Source organism: Gallinula chloropus, assembly GCF_964237585.1.
Source record: "Gallinula chloropus genome assembly, chromosome: Z".
Lineage (NCBI taxonomy): Eukaryota > Metazoa > Chordata > Aves > Gruiformes > Rallidae > Gallinula > Gallinula chloropus.
In genome coordinates this window covers 37657524-37677501 of record NC_140089.1, presented here as the reverse complement: position 1 = coordinate 37677501, position 19978 = coordinate 37657524, and the positions used below count along the sequence as shown (strand labels likewise).

Below are 19978 nucleotides of genomic sequence, written 5' to 3'. Positions count from 1 at the left end.
TCTCTGGGCACCCTGTGCCTGTGTCTCACTACCCTCAATGGGAAGGATGTCTTCCTTTCATCCTTAGAAGGATGTCTAAACTAAATCTACTCTCTTTCAGCTTAAGGCCATTACCCCTTGTCCTACCACTACAGTCCATGATAAAAACTCCCTCTACATCTTTCCTGTAGGCCTCCCCTTCAGGTACTGGACGGCTGCAATAAGGTCTACCTGGAGCCTTTGCTTCTCCAGTCTGAACTGGCACAAGTCTCTCAGCCTGCCTTCAGGTGCCCCATCCCCCTGAACATCTTGGTGACCCTCTTCTGGACTCATTCCAGTAGTTCCAACTCTTTATTGTACTGGCGACCACAGAGGTGGATGTTCCAGTTGGAGTCTCAGGAAAGCAGAGGGGAAGAATCACAGCAGTAACCAATTTGAATACCACTCTATTGCAGACAGCCTTCATCTAGGATCACTGGAAAAAAGGGTAGCATAAAGTTTGCCTGATGATAGAGTATTCCTGAGGAGATGTGCTACCAGTTAAAGTGATTTGACTTCCATTTTGACAAGGAAGATGCATCATCTCACAAAGAAAAATTCAGTGGAGAAAAGTAAAGCCCTAACTCCACAATTCTACTTTATCTTTTGAATGTTATCAAATTTTTGTTTAGAGATTAAGTATTCCACATTAGTAATGTTCAAGTTAGTGTTTTGAAACATCCTTTTAGCAAATAAAATCCAATTATTAAATGTAACCTTATACAATTGTAAGAAATTTCCCAGAGATACACTGCAGTTTGATCTCTTCTTACCTCTCTTTCCACTTTCAATGGCAAAGTCAATAGCTGCCCTGATAAAGCTGTTTTCAGGCAAGTAACTAAAATCTGGAGGAACTGTGAAGAAAAAAAGACTGTTTATGTAATAAAACATACCAGAAGAAATTATGACTTTGAGTTCCCATGTAATTTCACGTAAATTCCCATGTAAATTCAAAGGCTATGGTTGAGATAACCTATAATTCTGTAGGTGACTCAAAGTATTTAGACCACAAGGTTATGGGAAGATGCATTGGCTTTTCCACTTTGAAGGCAAGACAAACATGTGTGGTTGTGAGAGATGGCAGGTCTGAAAAAACAAATTAACTGACCGACTGAGAAGCCACGGTTAAGAACCGCCCAAAGACATATCAGCCACTGTGAGGCAGGTTTTAAAAAAGGTGAGCTTCCAAACCTTAGTAAGTTTAATACAACAGAGACACTGTATCTACCTAACTTCAGGCACATGTGCGAAAATTATACAAAGAGAGAAAACTCCCAGAATATATTTTCTTGGATGAAGAAGTTTATCTGCACTTCATATTGTTGGTTTCCAACATAGGTTTACACTGAAGTGAACATCTTACACTTCACTGGTTCCCTCCTATTATTGCTATTTTATCAGTGGTGTAGTTCTTTGTTTTACCAAATGACATTGAAACACCACCAGAAGGTAATGATCTGTTCACAGAATATGAATGTCTGTGCTAACCGTTACAGAGCAAGGGTATAGAACACTAGCTTTTGACTTCAGCTAGCCACAGAAAATCTATTACAGAAATCTACTTCTGAAAAATCAGTTTGCTCTTGCTATGGATCAGTTTTTGTGTTGTTAGCTTTTTGGTACAGTGGGAAGTGCTACAACAAAGCAGATTAATCGTTTCTCAGGGCATGGAGTGGATAATGTAGATGTCAAAGACATGTACCATACACAATTCAAAACTTCTTTACAATTTATTCTATAAAAGAATAAACACAGAAGTAATATATAAGTTTTCCCAAAACCACCAAGAACTTTCTTTTGATACTGTATTCACACACCAATTCAGGCTTCCCATTCCAACCTTTATGTCTGGCACTGTATTGTGCCTCTAATGTGCCTCTTGAGGACTTTTTAGATAGGTGCTATTTCTAAGAGTTCTTTAAGCAGCAATAATAAAGCGATTTACCTGATGCCCTGTTCTGGGTAGAAGACAAACAGGACATATGAAGGCGTCCCAAAAGTACTGCTGCATTTGTCTGAAGGCCGATCTGCCCCGAGAAACTGATAATCTGTTGAGACAATAAACCACTAGTTATGACAAATTTTCCTAATTCAGGCTGGACACAGACATTACGCAGTTTATTAAAACAGAATTGGCCTGTGAAGAGTGTAACAGTACTCTAGTGCACTACCCAAGCCAGGAAACTGAGGTACTGTCCTACCTGTGTAAGAGTTCTGATGACTTCATTCAGCTTGCTTTGAAACTGGGAAGACTGAATGCTCTCAGATTTCAGCTGCCACAGAAAAAGAAATAAACATGGTATGAATTTTAGAAGGGGAAAAAAAGAAACAACAAAACAGAGAAAAAGTAGCTGAAAAGGCAGATTACATGACTTGCACATTTGTCTTTTTGTGGGGGAGTGGGTGAGAAAGAGAAAGCCTGTATGACTGTAAACTTTTCCCCAAAGGCACTGCACATGGGCTATATGATGGAAAAATGGAATGGACACCACTTTACACACTGCAATTCTATCCCACTTGTTTCATTCCCAACGTGACTCAGAACTGCATACACAGAATTCCCTGGTAAGGGATGCCCCCAATGTCATTCCATCTTGCCTGCTAACCAACTCTCTAGAAGAGATGGAAGTACCATTTTACTTCATGTTCTCACCTGTATCATGCCTCCTTCAGAGCCCACCAGTGCAACCAGCCCACTGACAGCTGCCAGACGGTGCATTGTTGGAGAACCCTGGAAGCACAATTCAGGATCAATGAGTCAGTGGTGCTTCTTCTAACTTAACAACCGTGACTGATATTGATTGCACACTTCTCATCCCACAACCTTTACAGGTCAGACTTGCAACACAGTGGCTAATTATACATCCCTCTCTTGGTGAATGAAAGGCTTTATACAGAACTTTGCCCATGTCCCCTGCTCCAAAGCGAAATCATGATGCTTTTCTCCCTCCCTAACAGCATCAAATTTCACACAGAATCTTAATTTAATAAACTGCATTTTAGCCTTGGATCTTGCTCCAAATTAGGAAAGATATCCAAATTAAGATCTCATTGATATTTCCCATCAATCTGCAGAAGAGAAACATGACTTTTTTTCCTTTCAGCAAACAGCCAAAAGATCTAATTTTGTTTCCAATAACAACCACGCAGCCAGTTCAGATAGCCCTAAATCTTCCTAGCAACTGAACAGCAGAAACAAGTAAAATTATGTTCCTACTGTTCATTTCCCCTCCCCTGCCCTCCTACAAAAACAGGATAGGAAGTTGAGCTCCTTTACCTCTGCAAGCACAATTTTTGTCCAGGCTGGCATGAGTCTGTTACTCAGGTCTTCTGCTTTCCCATGACCACAAGCTGACAAGCCATGTACTATAGCACCTAGAGCTAAACCAAAACTGTGGGTCTGCAAGGTGAAAAAGATACATTAGAAAACAGATCTTCTATATTCTTTTTAATACTTATTATTGAAAAGTTACTATTTATTCTTTCCCACTAATTAGAAGTAATGCCTTTGTCTAAAATACTGGGTGTTATGTCATGTGCGATAATATTTTCTGAGATTACATACTGCAGTAAGTTTGTCTTTACTTCCTATTTTCCAGGCAAACATTCTAAACAGTTTATTTTTATTTTTTAACAGAGTGTAGCAGCAGGCTTTGATTCAAAACTATAGCCTGGCAAGCATTTAACAAAAAGAACAAGTGCTGAAATATGGAGATTATTTTTGACATTTTTAGAGAGTAACTGTAGTACACTGGGATGAAAGAGACACCTGGGTGAAGCTGTGGCAATGATGCTCTGTCTGGAAGCTAAGAAAAAGCAAAACTTTAGAAGAGCACAGTAGGTATGTCTTCCTACCAAGAAAAAGAATCTAAAGAAAAATGTTATATAAGAGACAAAAATTGGAAGGACACAAGGACTAAAGACATGACGACCTCAGAAGTACCAGTTTCTCTTCTAAATGAAATCAAACATCCATCTGTTTTCACCTGTAGACAATGCATCAATGAATGAAGTGGTAGCCTTAATTTCACAGTATGCACAATGCAGTCAATGCTGAAAGCAGATCAGTATCATTTTCTCGTAGTTACAGTCTAGGTAAAGCAGTATCCAATATTAAGTACATAAGAGAAAACCAGCAGTGAAGTAAACCCCAAGTACTGCATTATGACCTGCTGATTATTTTCCACCAAGGTCCGCAGCTTGTTCATGGCCTCCTCAGCCTCAGTCGCTTCTATGATTCCGACACTGAAAGCAGACACACAGGAACAGGCCACAGAATATGCAAGTACCTGGGGAAAAAGACAAAAATTAATTCTGTTAACCAGTGTCTGATCAAATTCAATGTGGCAAGTTGACATGGACAAATTTGCCAGCATGATAAAAAAGGCATTTCAGCATCATAGGATCAAAGAATGGTTTGGGCTGGAAGGGTCCTCAAAGATCACCTAGCTCCAGCCACCTGCCATGGGCAAGGACACCTTCCACTAGCCCAGGCTGCCCAAAGCCTCAGCCAACCCAGCCTTGAATACTTCTGGGAAGGGGGCAGCCGTAAGATCTCTGCGCACATTTCTCTGAGAAATATTCAATTTATACTTCCAGATGTTTACTCCCTGATTCTTCATTCATGCTAACAGGAAACAAAGACAATTAAATCTTGGAAGTGCTTCTGGTTTTACGTAGGTAGGTCAAACTCCTGATATTCCACACAAATGAAGCTACTCTTCATAACACAAATACCTGATCATTACTACTGTAAGCACACAGAGTCTCCTATGCTTTCCTCAGGGCTAAAAGCAGGTCCACAAGGCCAGAAGAGGATCATGTAGTGGGAATGTCTCCCACACACACCATGTGAAAGGCTCATGTCCTTGCAGAAGGATTCATAAATGAAACTGCTCTTCTACTCTGCGTCCCTAGACATGGAGAATAAGGAAACGAAGTCTGAACTTCCAACAAAACAACTAAGCCAACAGCCTAATCTCTTTTGTCCCCAAGGTAAGCAATGGAAAAACATGTAACTAAGGGAAGTAGAGAGCACCCACCTCCTGTGCAAGATTGGCAACTGACTCTGACCAAGCAATGCTCAGATTGTACCGCTTGCTGTAGCAGGCCAAAACTACTTCAAGGACAGGATTATATCCCAGCCATTTATAGGTCTGAAATAAGCTTCTGAACATTCCATAAATATAGTAGTATACATCCTAGAGTGCTGGCCAAATTTTATCATGTAATACCTGTACAATTCCTTACAGAGATTTTAATTGAAAAGGGTAGGTAGAGAGTTGCTTTATTTTTGTGCAAAACACCTGTTTATTCCAATTCTTGTCTTCCACTGTAAACTTCTCCAATTCAATCAGTTCTCCTTCTCAGTTTTACTTGAACAATATACAGACTTAGTGCACAGACCAGGTCAAAACTTAGAAGACATGTCCTGGCAAGATAAATTGAAATCTGTGCTCAGACTCAGCAAAGGTCAGTTAAAGTGTTCAGTTATGAAGGGAACACCAAACGGGGTCATCGCAGCATTCACAAATACAAGATTCACATTAGGTAGTGACAGTAACTTTCAAAGAAGGAAGCAGGAGGCATACTGAATGAAGTATTAAGATTATGGTTCTCTCTGAAGGTAACTTGCTTTCCAGTATCAGATCAACTGTAAAAATCCATATATGAGACCCATATCCACAGCTCCTCATAATTTTCAAAAATTTAATTTGAAGCTAAAAAATTAACAAAGATTTTAAAGAATGTTGCCTTATTTATTCTGGTAGTTTCTTAATGCTTATGCAGCACTGCAGATTATTCTATTACTATTACTGTTTTATTCAACTGCTATAAACCCATATATTGTAAAAGAAATAACAGAAGCCAAGCATTCCAGTACTAAAGACAGAAAGCTTTGGTAAAAAGTCTGTGGCTATTAAAGGGAAGCAACAAAGTAAATGGAAGATTAAAAATGTGCAGTAAGATAGGTCATACCTCCTGGACACATCTGCTTTGGTCCTCGCCGCTGTCCAGGTATTTGCAGAGTTTTCGCAACGAAGCCGCCACGTGCACTCGTGATTCTGTTTGGCTGCTGTAGCTCATCAGTGAAAGAACAAGTCCTACTCCCAAAATGCATCCAGCACTTACAGACAAGAGAAAAGAAAAATGATTAAGTATGGTTTGGCTGCTCTGAACTCTCTTCACTTCAACCCGGGTTGCAGAGAAAAAAGACCTCTTGGCCTTGCCTGACAACTAGCCCTGTGAATTATATGTACTACGGTCAATTTTACAAGTGTTTTTTTATTTCACACATATTCGATGCTCTTTGGAAAACAGAGGATGAAAGAAATGCATGAGAACAAAATGTCTATTTCAGTAATAAATCCAACACATACAGCCTTATTATTTCTTGTAGCCCTGAAGAACTAATAGCCTCACCACCAAGCACATGAACTAGCATGAAGGAAGCATGGATCCAGACTTCCACATCTGATTTACACTAGTATCACTAGTATCTCAAACTCTGACACCTTGGCTGACCATGCGAAGTGCAGGTCCATCAGCTGTATTAGGGTCTGTTGGTCTCCAACTCCTGCAAGAGGTCTTCCAGTTTGCAAAAATACTGGCATTAGTGATTGAGCAGTAAAGAGATTAAGATTAAGGTGCTCACCAGTATGTCAGAACCTCTCAGCTATACATTCTAACCCATAAAACATGCAACAGTGGACCAGCTTCAACAGGGCAGATATATCTAGCACATCTGACAGTTTGATGCTGAGGATACTTAAAACCACACTAAGAACACAGCCTCAAAGATTGAATAGGGCAGCTGGCAGGAACTGCTTCACTGTCTCTGTCTCTTTTTCAGATTTGATCAGAAATCCCATTCTGGATCACAGAACTCTTAATAAATTCAGCACCTGTGCTCCAACAACAAGTTTCAGTTTCCTGAAGTCATCAGTCACAATACTGCAGTGTTTTGTCAGAAAATTCCCACAGTTCTGGCTGCTATCACGAGATACTAAAAGCACAGCAGATACTCCCTGCTCTGAACATGATCTCTCACTGACACACATACCCATCAGCTTAAAGGAGCACCTCTTAGCTGAAAATGAAGATTTTTTTCCCCCACACATCTCCCTGAGCATACCAGTGACAGACGTTGCATGCAGCAAGTGGTCAAATGAATGATGTGGCTAGGATCATAGGTATTCCATGCTTCTGCTATCCAACTTAGAAACAGGAAGAGTTACTGTTTTTATTCAGCACAGTAAAAGAGAAACTTCTGAGAAAAACTTCAGCCATATTTATAAGCTAATGTTTTTCAGTAACTGTGGATAAAGGTGACAAGCATGCCAAAAATACTTGGAGAGGAGTTTGGTGGTGCTGTGGTGCTGTTGTCTTTTTCCAGCAAAGATGATGAAACAAAACCAACCCTTTGGAACCAACACTTTAAGTAGCATATCTGAATTTCTGAACAGACCACAAGAGGAGGACATGGTTTATACTCAAGAGTTCTATGTGCAATTTTACACTATTTCTTGTTGAGAAAACTACAGAGAAAACAAAAGTTCCTAATTAAAACTGCAATATGTTTTATATTATCTCTTTGCAAAGACCCAAAATATAACCGGGGACTGAAGTACAAGTAGAACTTCATTCTCTCTGCCCCTCTTTTTGTAACTATCAATATCTCAGACTTCCCAGTGTGTTTTAAGTGTTGTACTGCCAGTGCATAAGACATACTGTGCTACTGTCATGATTCACTTTTGAATCTACTGTAATATATCTCAACAACGTAACTTGGCGGCACACAGGGCAGTACAGTCCATCCCGTCACAGAATGAAAGACATCATGAACCAAAATAAAAGGTTTGCATTTTAAGATGAAAGAAAACTGGTATTTTTTTTAAGGGCCAAATCCTGGCAATACTGAGGTAAGTCTGACCCAGCTCTGTGAGAACAATAGGTCTTTGACCGATTTGACATCTTCAAACAGCTACTGACCTTGCAAAAAACTATAAAAACCAAACCCCACATTTTCCATACACTTATACACTGAAAAGTGGTGTATCAGGGTATTTTAAAAATACACTTATTTCACTTTCTTTCTAACAGAAAGGTCCACTCACAGATCTCTTGATAATGTCTGAGTGAATTCCATTTAAAATCAGGGGTAACCGCAAAGCTTCTAAGGCTTTGCCATCTATAAAATCTTCAGGTTTTAACTGAAACAGCATCATATTAACATGCTTAACTATCTAAATATTTTTCTTCCTTTAAAAGATTACAGTTTCACTTTTGGGTTTTTTTTTCCCTGTGGGGTTACAACAGATGAGAGTACTGATTTACGAGCATTTTTCTCAGTGACCTTTTCTGAGATGAAACCAAGTTGAGAGTATTTGATGCAACTTGCACAGATGTAGAGATTCTCGAGGAGCATAAGTGGACTCTCACCAAAGTAAAGCAGTGCCTCGGGGAAAGAGTCTTACTGCTTACCGAAAACAGCTGTTTTCTTCATTCCTCTTACTTCCATGAGATTTATCCTAACTAAGTGACGAAAATTATGTACAAACCCAACATTCCTATCAAGGCTGACGTATCAGCGAAGCATGGCTGTGTGAGGCCCAGCTTGCACCACACAGGCATTGCTGAACCACTTTCTTACCTAGACAGAACCAACCCAAAACTGCAGCTAAAACTTTCTTTCTCATTAATGTCCTTCAGTGAACGAGACATCTCACTTCACACCCTGGAGAAGCATGTCACTGAGCAGAGCAGCACAGGACAATCAGGATGCATGCCACATCACACACATCTACAGTGGGCAGCAGGCTGTTAGGGGACAGGGGCCTGGCAGGGTGCGGGGGGTGCCCTTTGTGTTTCGCTGGAGCCAGCCTGAAACTGGACACTGTTGGCACAGCAGTGTTTGCAGAACTCCTCACACCCCACAGGGTGAGGGGCTGTTACCGGGAGCCCTCCCAGCCAGACCTAACATCAGATCAGCCACAAGAGAGGATATGATTACTGCTGGCATTTTGAAAAAAGAGAACTCAGCCCTCACACTGGATAATATGCAAAAAACTTGCACTGTATTTTAATGGAGAAAGAGAAACATCATGTTAGCTTGGGTGAAACACTGAGTGATCAGAGTGCACTAACAGTAATGCACAGTTGGCTGTGCCTATCACACTGGATGAAAAGGTTGGAAAGACCCTTGCTGTGGAATAGCCTTTTTAAGTGGAAAAATGCCAAACTTGGACAAGTACGCAAACATTTACAGCTTTACATTACTACTTTGAACACAGAGTGCTCACACTAGACATCAGCTTACCATTAACCTTTAAAAGATGTAGTCATTTTGCCTAGAATAAAACCACACCCAGCCTTTAATCTTCCCTCTTTTGCTTGCCATTGTTTCATATTCTTCTGACAACCTCTCGCTGCCAAAGGTCTAGTTAGGCTTTTTGGTGAGTTATTCATTTCCAGCCAGTAGGTTGCCCAAGTAAGCAGCAAGACGTAAAACCAAGTGATGCAACTGAGTGCCATGTGCACCGTGGATCTCAACTGGTGCCACTCAAGAGGCAATCCAAATCCTGATGCAGCTACACAGCCCTCACAGCTTTCCAAAAGGTCCAATTGGGAAGGGCAAAGGCAAACAGGAATTATTTTCCTCTTTTTCCTCTGAACAGGGAAGATCTGGAGAGATTAATGTTCAAAGTCACATAAACCCTGACACACCCATGCTGAGGCACTTAAGATAACTGCAGTTCCTTCCCTGATCTAAAAGGGAAGTGACTACTGTAGAAGATAGGTTATGTTAGTTGTTTAACAGCAACTGACATGTTTTATTGTTCAATTAATCTAGGTTTGCCAATGTTAGTAATTCTGCAATATCTTTCAGTAATTTCTTGCCCTTCTGGTGGGCTGCTCCTCTCTTCAGAACACCTGAGACATAACCTCAGTTGGTTAAATGAAACATATTTGGTTTACTCTGAATTCAACACGTCATCCACAGCTGCTGAATTAAGAGTCTGTCTCTCCCAGGTAAGACAGCCATGCGAGGCAGCTGCTCCCAGACTTCACACCACTGTACTGTACACACATGCACATTCCAGGAACAGGCTCCAACACAGAAGCAGCTGGACATCATTGAACACCTTGGCATGCACCCAAGATCACCAAGGAAAGACTTTCAGCAACATCTCTCATTACTGAACATGTGTGGATAAGCAGCCCTGCTCCTAGAATTGCTGGTATCTGCCCACCGCCTGTGAGCAGGGCTCTGGGGTTCTCTATACATGCCCAAGGTTTTTACTTGTGGGTTGGCAGGGACTAGCAACGATGGTCACTGCTTCTTCAACTGGTGCCACTCAAGAGGCAATCCAAATCCTGATGCAGCTACACAGCCCTCACAGCTTTCCAAAAGGTCCAGTTGGGAAGGGCAAAGGCAAACAGGAATTATTGCTCTAGACAGGAATTATTGCACTACCTCTGTGTGTATGTGCATATACTTACGTATGTGGTTATGTGAAGTATTTCATATACATTTTTATTTCTGGACACATTGACTTAGAAGCTGGTACATGGAGGAATAAACCAGCAGGAACATCTTGAAATTCAACAAACACCGACACACAGACCTGAGTTGGTGACAACCACAGACCAGCAAGTCTGGGCATAAGCTCCTGGGAGCAGCTTTAAGCACTTGTTGTGGCAAACTGAGCTGTGGTGACATGCACCCAGGTAGCAATGAAGGGGAACACTGCAGGCAGCAGGAGCAGGAGATGGCCATGAGAGCTGGGAAAAGGATCACCCCTCTACTCTGCCCACCAACACACTCAGAGCACTGCTCTGAATGCAGAAATGACATCACAAAACTGGAACAAATTAATGTGAGATGACTTGGGCAGTGAGGCTGCAGGGACCACAGCTGGCTCATCTGTGAGAAGGGATGGCTTTAGGGACACACAACTATTTGTGGCACTGACAGGAAAGGACTGAGTAGATGTAGTTGGGCTTTTGCATGGTGGGAGGCCAAGAGGCAGTGTACAAACGCTGAAATATCAGACAGTCACATGGTTATAGTGACAGCCCAAAGGTGGAGCTAGCAGCCAGGGACCTTGTGCTGTCTCCAGTTTTGAGGGTTTTGAACCCTGACTGTAAAGCCTTGAGCAATATAGTGAGTTCATGGTTGAGTCTGTTTTGGGGAGAGATGTGGATCTCTGAAGGTCTTACCAGCCTGCATGAGTTGGTGATTGTACGGAACCATTCAGAACAGGCTATTTCCTCATTCTATCCTTATACACTTCTGTGCAGAACTAAGGGATAAAACCATGAATGAGTGAAAAACAGTGCTCAACAAAGTATCATCAGTGGTGAAGGAAACTCACTTGTACTCCAGACTGGTGTCAAAGCAGCAGTCTTCCAGTGCATCCAGGGACTTCATTAGAACTAAATTTATCTGTTGACCAGGTATATCACTACAAAACCAAAACAACAACAAAAAAAATCCATAACACATCTTTCAGTCTTATAGATTAAATCTCCTGCTAAGACTGAACATGCCAGTAAATCCTGCTTTAGCAGGCTCTCATACTACCCTGTAAAGCACTCATGCAGACATCATAAAAATTAATTCAGACCTTAACAGGCAGCTGTTATTGCTACGGCATCCAAGATTTTGAAAACATACCTGACAGTAGCAGGATACTGATAGAACATGATCTCAGCTAGACCTGTAACTGTTTATAAGCTGAAAATTCATGGCATTAAGATATTAGCTTTGTACACGTCTCTCTCAATATCTTTGCCTAACTTATTGATAAAAAAGGAAGCATTTACATTTCACTCCAAAGACATAACAGGGACTCCCACCTGAGAAAAACTCACATATAGTTATCTTCATGAACAGGGCAACCTCAATGCAAATTAACTGCACGGATTGGTATTTGCTATCAGCAGCTACACACCTACAAGTTTTGCTGTTGTTGCAAATCAATACTTGGAAGAATGTGTGAGATTCATCTTTGAAATTATACAGGGCAGTGGAAGAGTAAAAACTTATAGTCTATCAGAAGAATTGAGATAAATTTATTAATTTCAACACCCCTCACCCACATAAACAAAAAAACCCAGCTCAAATTCCAAAATAAAGATTTACACACTCCAAAGTAACAAGATCTAACGTCATTCTCTTGGAGAGCCTTATAATACTTGTGTGTAGCTGTACTCCCAAGTTCTGTGACTTGAGACAAAGGCAGCAAGCCACCAAAGCATGAAGATTAAAACCCAGCAAAGCTCAGCAGTGTGTTAATAACGGCAGGTGTGTCAGCAATTAATAACTGACAGCCAAACCTGTTTGATACCTGTGCTTGTACATCAATTACACATTTATTATGGGTATACAGTCAGACAGAATTCCTAGTAGTCAAGAAGTTAGGGGAGTATAAAGCCAGAGCTGCTTCTTAAATTCTCCAGAATCACTGGAAATTTGCAAGTGAGGCCAACCCTTCTGTAAAGGAGGCATTTTCTACTAACTTTAGAACACCTCTCTTCTGCCAAGACAACTCTAACAGTGCACCTTTAAGACAGCCCAATGCACTAGTGTTGTAGCTCTATCCCGACGAGTAACTCACATGATTCAAGCAGACACTATCCAGCACCCAGAGTAGCACTTCAAAAGTGACTGATGAGAACTGTGAATTCTTTTACAATTAAATATCCTAGGGCAGCTAGTCCCCTTTAAAAGCATATGTGTGGCTCTGCCAGCTGACTGGTTTATAAATGTAACTTAGGATATTATGAAAATTAATCATTCACACCACAGGAATGACAAAATATACAGGATAGCACTGGCAAAGTGCCTGGTGAAGACTGATACTAAACGACATCTTTTAAGAAATGTTGTGAAGTCCCTCAAGAATCATTTGCCTATGACCTGTATATACTTTTAATTCCTCAGAATTTAAGGCCACATGCAGGAAAAAGAAAGAAGTTACTTGCACACTTTACATATGGTAACCCTTACCTGACTTTTTCTTCATACAAACATGAGATAAACATCCCCAAACCAAGGCCCACATGGGTTTGAACAGCTTGAGACTCATCAGCATTTGGTTTCCCAGGTAGTCTCTCAATCAGCATATTCAGGACCTCCTCAATCTTCTCCTTGCATGACACAATGAAAACTGGTACCAGGAGAGACAAAGCAGTGGCTGCACAGGAACGAACTATAATACTGGCAGTGTTTTCCCCTGAATAGGATTTCTAAAAAAAAGGTCAAAACAAACAAACAAAAAAACCACCAAAACATGAAAAAGACATTTATTTCTTCTTTTTTTTTTTTTTGTTAGGGAAGGGAAATAAATTCCTTTCCAGGTAGTAACATTCAGTACTTTAGGAATTTAAAAGAAATACCCATACAGCAGCAAACAGCACTACAGGTGTACTGCAATCTGCCAATAAAAAGTATTTCATTGAATTGCCTAGGGTAATTTTTCTATTTGCTTTACCTTGTAAGCAGTTTGAAACCTGGGTAGTTCAGAATATAATTTCTAAGTGTAGATAAAGTATGAAATTGTAAACAAAGGATAACACTGGATCCAATTAGACCTTAACAGCCAGTCTGCCAGTAAACACATTGATCTATTTTATTTTAGTTTTCCCTTCTGATCATGCTGCTGAGTATTTTGACAATGAACATTAAAAAAAAAGGTATTAAAGTGTTTCTGTAATTACAACACACCAAGAATTTAGTGAGTCGGCAACAGAACTGCCCTAAAAGCATCATACCTAGGATGACAAAGTATCATGAGATCTTGCAAGATAACCAGTAGAGATTTTTCTCATTGCTTTCCATTTTGAAAGGTACAATCTACACAGCTACCTACAGTTACAAAGCAATGGACTGATTGTAATTAACAGTCTAATGTGTCTTTATCAACTTCCATGTGCAACTCTGGAAATGAAAAAGGAAAAAATCCCACCAAGATGCATGGCACTGATTTCTACTGTGTCCTGGTTTTGGCAGGGATAGTTTTAATTCTACTTCTAGCAGCATTGTGTTTGGGATGGAAGATGAGAGTAAATGTTGATAACAAGTGTTGCTTTAGCATCACTTGGGGGTGGTGGATCACTGGCACAGGTTGCCCAGAGAGGTAGTGGAGGCCCCATCTCTCAAAACATTCAAGATCAGGCTTGACAGGGCTCTGAGTGACCTGATCTAGTGTCAATGTCCCTGCTTACTGCAGGTGGGGTGGGAGCAGATGACCTTTAAAGGTCTCCTCAATCCTAACACATTCTAAGACTTCTCAGCTTCTCATACTGCCCTGTTAACAACGCAGTGAGGGGCACCAAAGACGGTGGAAGGGGACACAGCCAGGACAGGTGACCCAAACTGCCTACAGGGATATTCCATACCATATGATGTCATGTTCTGTTTATAACTGGTGGATGCACTAGGAGGCAAGGCAGCTAGGTGTCTTGCAGAGCACTGACTTTGTGTGGTAAGAAATTGTGCTGTTCATCCCTTGCTTTGTATATCATCTTCCTTATTTGTTTTGTCCTATTGTCTTTATCTCAACCCCTGATTTCCTTTGTCCTTTTCCATTTTCAATTCTTTTCCCCCTCCCACTGGGAGGGGACAGTGAGCAAATGGCTGTATAGCTGTTTTAGCTGCCTGCTGGGTTAAACCACAAAAACTGTGCGCCTTAGAATTTTACAGGTGTAAGATTTTATGTGGGATGGTTGTTTTTCAAACTCAAGGTATTTTAGAAATTAAACACCATCATATTGTTCCATCTCAAAAGCACCTTTTTGCAGCTGCTAGTGCCAGTCAAACAGTTGAATCTCCTTATGTCCAACCAGTCCAGTGTTCATTCAACACTACATTTATCTGTTGATCTAGGATCACTATCAATGTTGACGGGGTCACATGCTAACGTTGACTCGTATTCATCAGTAATTTGCAGCTTTTTGATGCTAATGTCTCATTTTCTGGGCTAAACACAGTTCATTAATGCAGTTAATCACATTCTGGACAGAAAATATTATGATACACTAGAAGTCTCATGTGGCTTTGTAAGACCCTTCTGCATCTGTGGCATAAAGAACCTCCAACTGGATTGATTTGACCACAGTCAAGTGTTAGCCATACCGATTGCTTAAGGTCTACTAAGCTCCATCTCCAGGTGCTACTTAAGAACTGCCTGATACTTACATGGCTTGAGAATTTCAGGCTAGTAATCACACTGCAAGCATATGTGATACAACTTCTACCAACCCTCAGGCAGTTCAAAAGTTAGGGTACATAAGAATTGCCAGCTTCATAACTGTTGGATTTTGAGAAAGTATGTATTTCAGAGCTCTATGGAATCTCTCAGAATCACACCAGAGTTTGACAGTGTGGTCTGAGGAGTCTGTTCCGTTAGAAGGTTTTGTTTTGTAAATATATGCCAAGTATTCTAGGTTTTGAAGGCTGTTTTGTTTTTAAAATTTACTTAATTCATACATCCTCACATGGAATTTTTATTATTTTGGCAATAAAGACAAAAACTTGAGGCAAATCCAAATACAATAAGAAAACACAACAAAAGAAAACCAACAAGATGCTGTATTACAGCTACCATGTGGCAATAAGAACAAGGGAACTCCAGACTAAGAGAAATACAAATATATTTTCTTGCCTTAAACACCACAACACGTACCTGGTAGAACCATGGGAAAACTTGACCTTTAGGGCGATACCGGCTGTTCACAATACTAAAGAGTGTCTCTGTGACCATAGAAATCCAGTGTTTTGTGGGAAGAAAGTCAGGTTCACTCTGCAAAAAATCAACCCAGAACATTATTATTCTTCTCTTAAATCAGGTTCTACCTGAAAAGAAGCTCAGCAGCTGACTTTCCAGCTATGACTCATCAGAAATGAGATTACTTTGTCCTTCTTATGTACAGTAGGTATCTGAGTAGTCATACTATTTTGGCTTGGCTCTGAAGTACAAAACCCTCCAAGGATATCTGGTCTTGAATTATGTCAGGAACACCTACATTCTGCTGAGGTAGCTACCACATACAGGCAGACAAAATGCATTTAAAGATCAGGATCGTCTCTCCCCACACATTCATGTAAAAGGTTTGACCTAAAATAAAAGGTATTAAAAATATGTACCATATCAGGCTCCACACACACACACAAATAACCAGTAAATTCAACTTGCCCTGTGACAAAAAGACCCCCATGTCATAAGTAAGATATAGTTCAACTGCTGCTACCAGAAATGGTACTTAGAACTCCGATCCACTCAGTTGCTGACAAGCTGCAGGTTCCCCATTACAAATGTGGCTCAACCTCCTTTCCACTCTAGGTAGAATTCAATTAAATGTGGGGGCCATGATGGCAACACAATGCATTTTCTGCAGATTTAAGAACCAGTGTATCAGACTTAACAGAAAGAATGAGGTATCAGTGAACATCTATTCAGATAGTTTGTCACAAATATCTCAGTCTATTAGATGCTGAACAATTACAGAGCAATGTAGCTTTTCAGCTTTTATTGACTTATTTTTACACACGTGGAAAAAAATGAACTAGAAAAAATTCCTCCCTTACTATTTTACATTTCTACATAAGTTGTTCAGCTTCCTTCTGCAAGGAACTTTGTATGCTCATGTTTTGTCACTGTATGATGGATGGTCTGCCACCCATAGCCAGTTTCGTTCAAGATGGTCTTCACAGAGAGGGGGCACAAAAACCTGAGTAAGTCAGTACAGTCTACCCCCCAAAAAAAAAAAAAAAAAAAAAAGATTTTCAGGCCACTAAAAACCACAACCATAACAGAATGAATAAAAAGGGCTCCAAGAGCATTACCTTCCTTTCCTTGCAAGTCTGCCTTATGCTAAGCCTGCTGGATCCATTAGCAAAAGTTGTCCATATCAATGTATGGGTTTGACTCAGTCTACAATAGACATCCATTGATCTGAGCTTTATTTGATCGGTTATTTTTAAGATCTTTCTTATCCCTGCACAGAAAACTTGGACCATCACGGTTGGTGAAACATTATGAGATGCTGTGTTGATTATGGAATAGGAAGCATGCCACTTGAAAACACTCTGTTGTAACCCATTAAGATATGAGAACACAGTCTGTCTGGATTTCAGTGTTCACTCTGAAAACCAAGAAGTAAGTGTGCTGGTGCTTCCATGTGTTCAAGCTTCTTGTGAGAAGGTGCCTACACACTCTGGCTGCTTATGTAGAGATCACACAGCAGCTACAGGGTGAAATCTGGATTTCAAAATGTGAAGTACTTCACATCCACATACCAGCCCCCAAACACATAGTCATATTGCTTCATTATATCCCACTCAGAGAATTTCTTTTCCCGACTGACTCACCTCAGGCATCCCTTCAGAGTCAGAGGAAAGGCTGCTTTCGTATTTGGCCACAGCAACTGCAAGACCAGTTAAGGCAAAAATAGAGTTCCCTTTCACCACTGGGCTGTCTCTGGACAGAAAAAGACAAACACTTAAAAGGTGTAATAGAAACACAGGCAACAAAACACGTATCTCAAAGAAGGAGGTACGCCAAAGGAGGGAAGGTCTTTGCACCCAACAAGTTTACTACCGTGTTGTCTTCTAGCTCAGAAAAAGTCTATCACATGTCATCTTCAGGAATTAGAGAAAGAATGGGGGAGAGAATTCTTTCAGTCCTTTTTCTTCTTTGCCTTTATATATAAAGCCTAGCACACATGAAGTTGCATAAAACAGAAACTTGCTTCCACTACAACAGGGATTGGCACTCCAAAGAGCAAGTGGCACTCACAGAAGTGCATGAGTTACTCCTGGTGCCATCTGTACACAGGAGTACAGATGACAACACAAAAAGCCCTTAAAACAGAAAATGTTAGACAGGCAAGTTGCCACTTCACTGTGACAGTGTCTGTTTAGGAAATTTAGTAGAGCAGCAATCACTGAAATCTCAACTTAAAAAAAAGGTTTGGGATTAATCCCCTATGCTATGAAAACATTATGGAAAGCAACAGGTTTCAAGGAGTACTAACTTCTACTACAGTGCAAACCTTTACTTTTAAGGAACTCAAGAGAAAAAGATATGTTGCCTCCAAGTAAAGAGAGAACTGTACTATACCGCTTACAGCCTTACACTAGATCAGTACAGAGTGTTCTACACTTTTTGCAATATTATTCCATATCTAAAGACTTCCTCTACTGTTACTGTAAAAATACACCTACATCACAAATGGAGGCATTTGCTCCACAGCCAAAGATCGTACTTCCATGATTAAAATATTTCCTGGATTTCTACTTTGCTTTTTTAAAAAAGACACACAGGTCATAGTGGAATGTCACTGACCTCTCCTGTTCAAATGAAAATTACCTACAAACTATTACAATTAAGTTACTAGAAATCTCCCTATATCTCTTGCCTTAAATAATTTCCTAATCTACATATAGAACCTTTGTTGCTGATCACCAGCTTCTAAAAGATTGTATGTCATGACGTACCTCAGAGAGACATTTTAAATACACACTTATGAAAGCTGGATGCTTTAGATTTAAGGAAGGTAGAAATCATCATCATAACAAGACCCAGAAGGAAAAACAGCAGTATCATATTCTTCATTGAACACAGTGGGGGAAAAAAAGTATTTGCTTGAAAGAATGTTATCAACACAAGAAGTTCCAAAGATGTGCTCTACACATAGGAAATCCTTCTGCTGTTACCTAAAGAAAATTCACCACTCCCTACCAAATTAGGAACGGCTTCTACCTCTATTAGTTTTGTTAATGAACTTCCATAATGAAAATTGTAACTTTAATTGTGAGATAGATACCATATACATAAAGTCTATTGTTTTGTTGCTTCTTTCTCTCTTTCTACTGCCCTACCAAATATCAAACAGATCTTCACATTTAATTCCTGACTCATTTAAGATGGACTGACATGCAGAGAAAAGGAACTGCTGGTAGTATTTTAAATAACTGAACAGTAGTAAGTTTCATGGGAAGTGTTAATTAATATCTCCAGAACTCTCAGCTCACAGAAGTATTTCAGATTAGTCTTTTAAGCAAGAATACCAATGTTGAAAAGGTCTGGGAGAGTTCACTGTAATTCTTTCAAGAATTTATGATTTAAATTTTATTTAAGTACTTATGCAGATTCACTATTTCTGACACTTTTGCATAACCCTGTGTAGCAAATGGCCAACTTTAAGTAAACCAAGGGCAAAGCATGCCAGCGACCTAGCTGTCAGTGGAGAGTGAAAGGAAGGAGTCAAACCACTTTGCCAGCCTAGGAAGGAAGGTTAAGATAGCTACTGCTGGCTGAAAGCCATGTGCTAATTCTAACAGCAGATGAACAAGCCTGCCACAATCTGAAAACATCTGATACCCTGTCTTTGGGGTCATATGGGCACAAGACAGACACCGTAACAGAATGCGGGACAGAGTTTTGTAAAGACCACACTCCACTAAAGATCAGCCAACTTCTAGATTAATGAAGCCACTTGTGGCAAACAGTCTGCTGGTTAAGAAAAGAACAGACAGTGTAAATAGCATTATACAGGCTTTACTCATAACTTCAGGCATAAGCTTTTCTAATAGACACAGTCAGTGATAAAAATCTCAAAGCCACCGCTCAAAAGTAGGGAAGAGTTCCTTTCCTGAACAGCAGTCGTGTGAAATCATGAAACTGGCAGATAACCAATTGTAGAACATGGTATCTGAGATATTCTGCCAAAAAACAGAGCTCAAATTCATCTGAAGTAAATTAGCAGTTCTTACTTGGAAGCACCTTTGATGGTATCAGTTAACATATCTCTGACCCTGCAAAAGAAACAGTAGAGAAGTTATATCATGTTCATTATATTACAGCAAAGTCAGCTAATCTCCCCTTACACCATGTAACCATTCTAGGTTAACAATTATCTACCTATCAGAAGACTTAGCACAAATTAATCA

At 40.2% G+C, this 19978-nt stretch overlaps 1 protein-coding gene across 1 annotated transcript in view; it reads right to left on the bottom strand.

Annotated features, from left to right (window-relative positions):
- FOCAD (focadhesin) overlaps positions 1-19978 on the bottom strand; it is a gene marked incomplete at its 5' end in the record, with an annotated part of 102206 nt that overhangs the window by 13840 nt on the left and 68388 nt on the right. The window contains 12 exons of the mRNA XM_084278295.1: positions 792-872; positions 1964-2066; positions 2220-2291; positions 2672-2749; positions 3296-3418; positions 4188-4307; positions 5998-6145; positions 11397-11486; positions 13034-13272; positions 15711-15827; positions 17396-17504; positions 19802-19843. Coding sequence (XP_084134421.1) covers positions 792-872; positions 1964-2066; positions 2220-2291; positions 2672-2749; positions 3296-3418; positions 4188-4307; positions 5998-6145; positions 11397-11486; positions 13034-13272; positions 15711-15827; positions 17396-17504; positions 19802-19843 — 1322 coding nt within the window. The remainder of the gene's footprint in view (positions 1-791; positions 873-1963; positions 2067-2219; positions 2292-2671; positions 2750-3295; positions 3419-4187; positions 4308-5997; positions 6146-11396; positions 11487-13033; positions 13273-15710; positions 15828-17395; positions 17505-19801; positions 19844-19978) is intronic.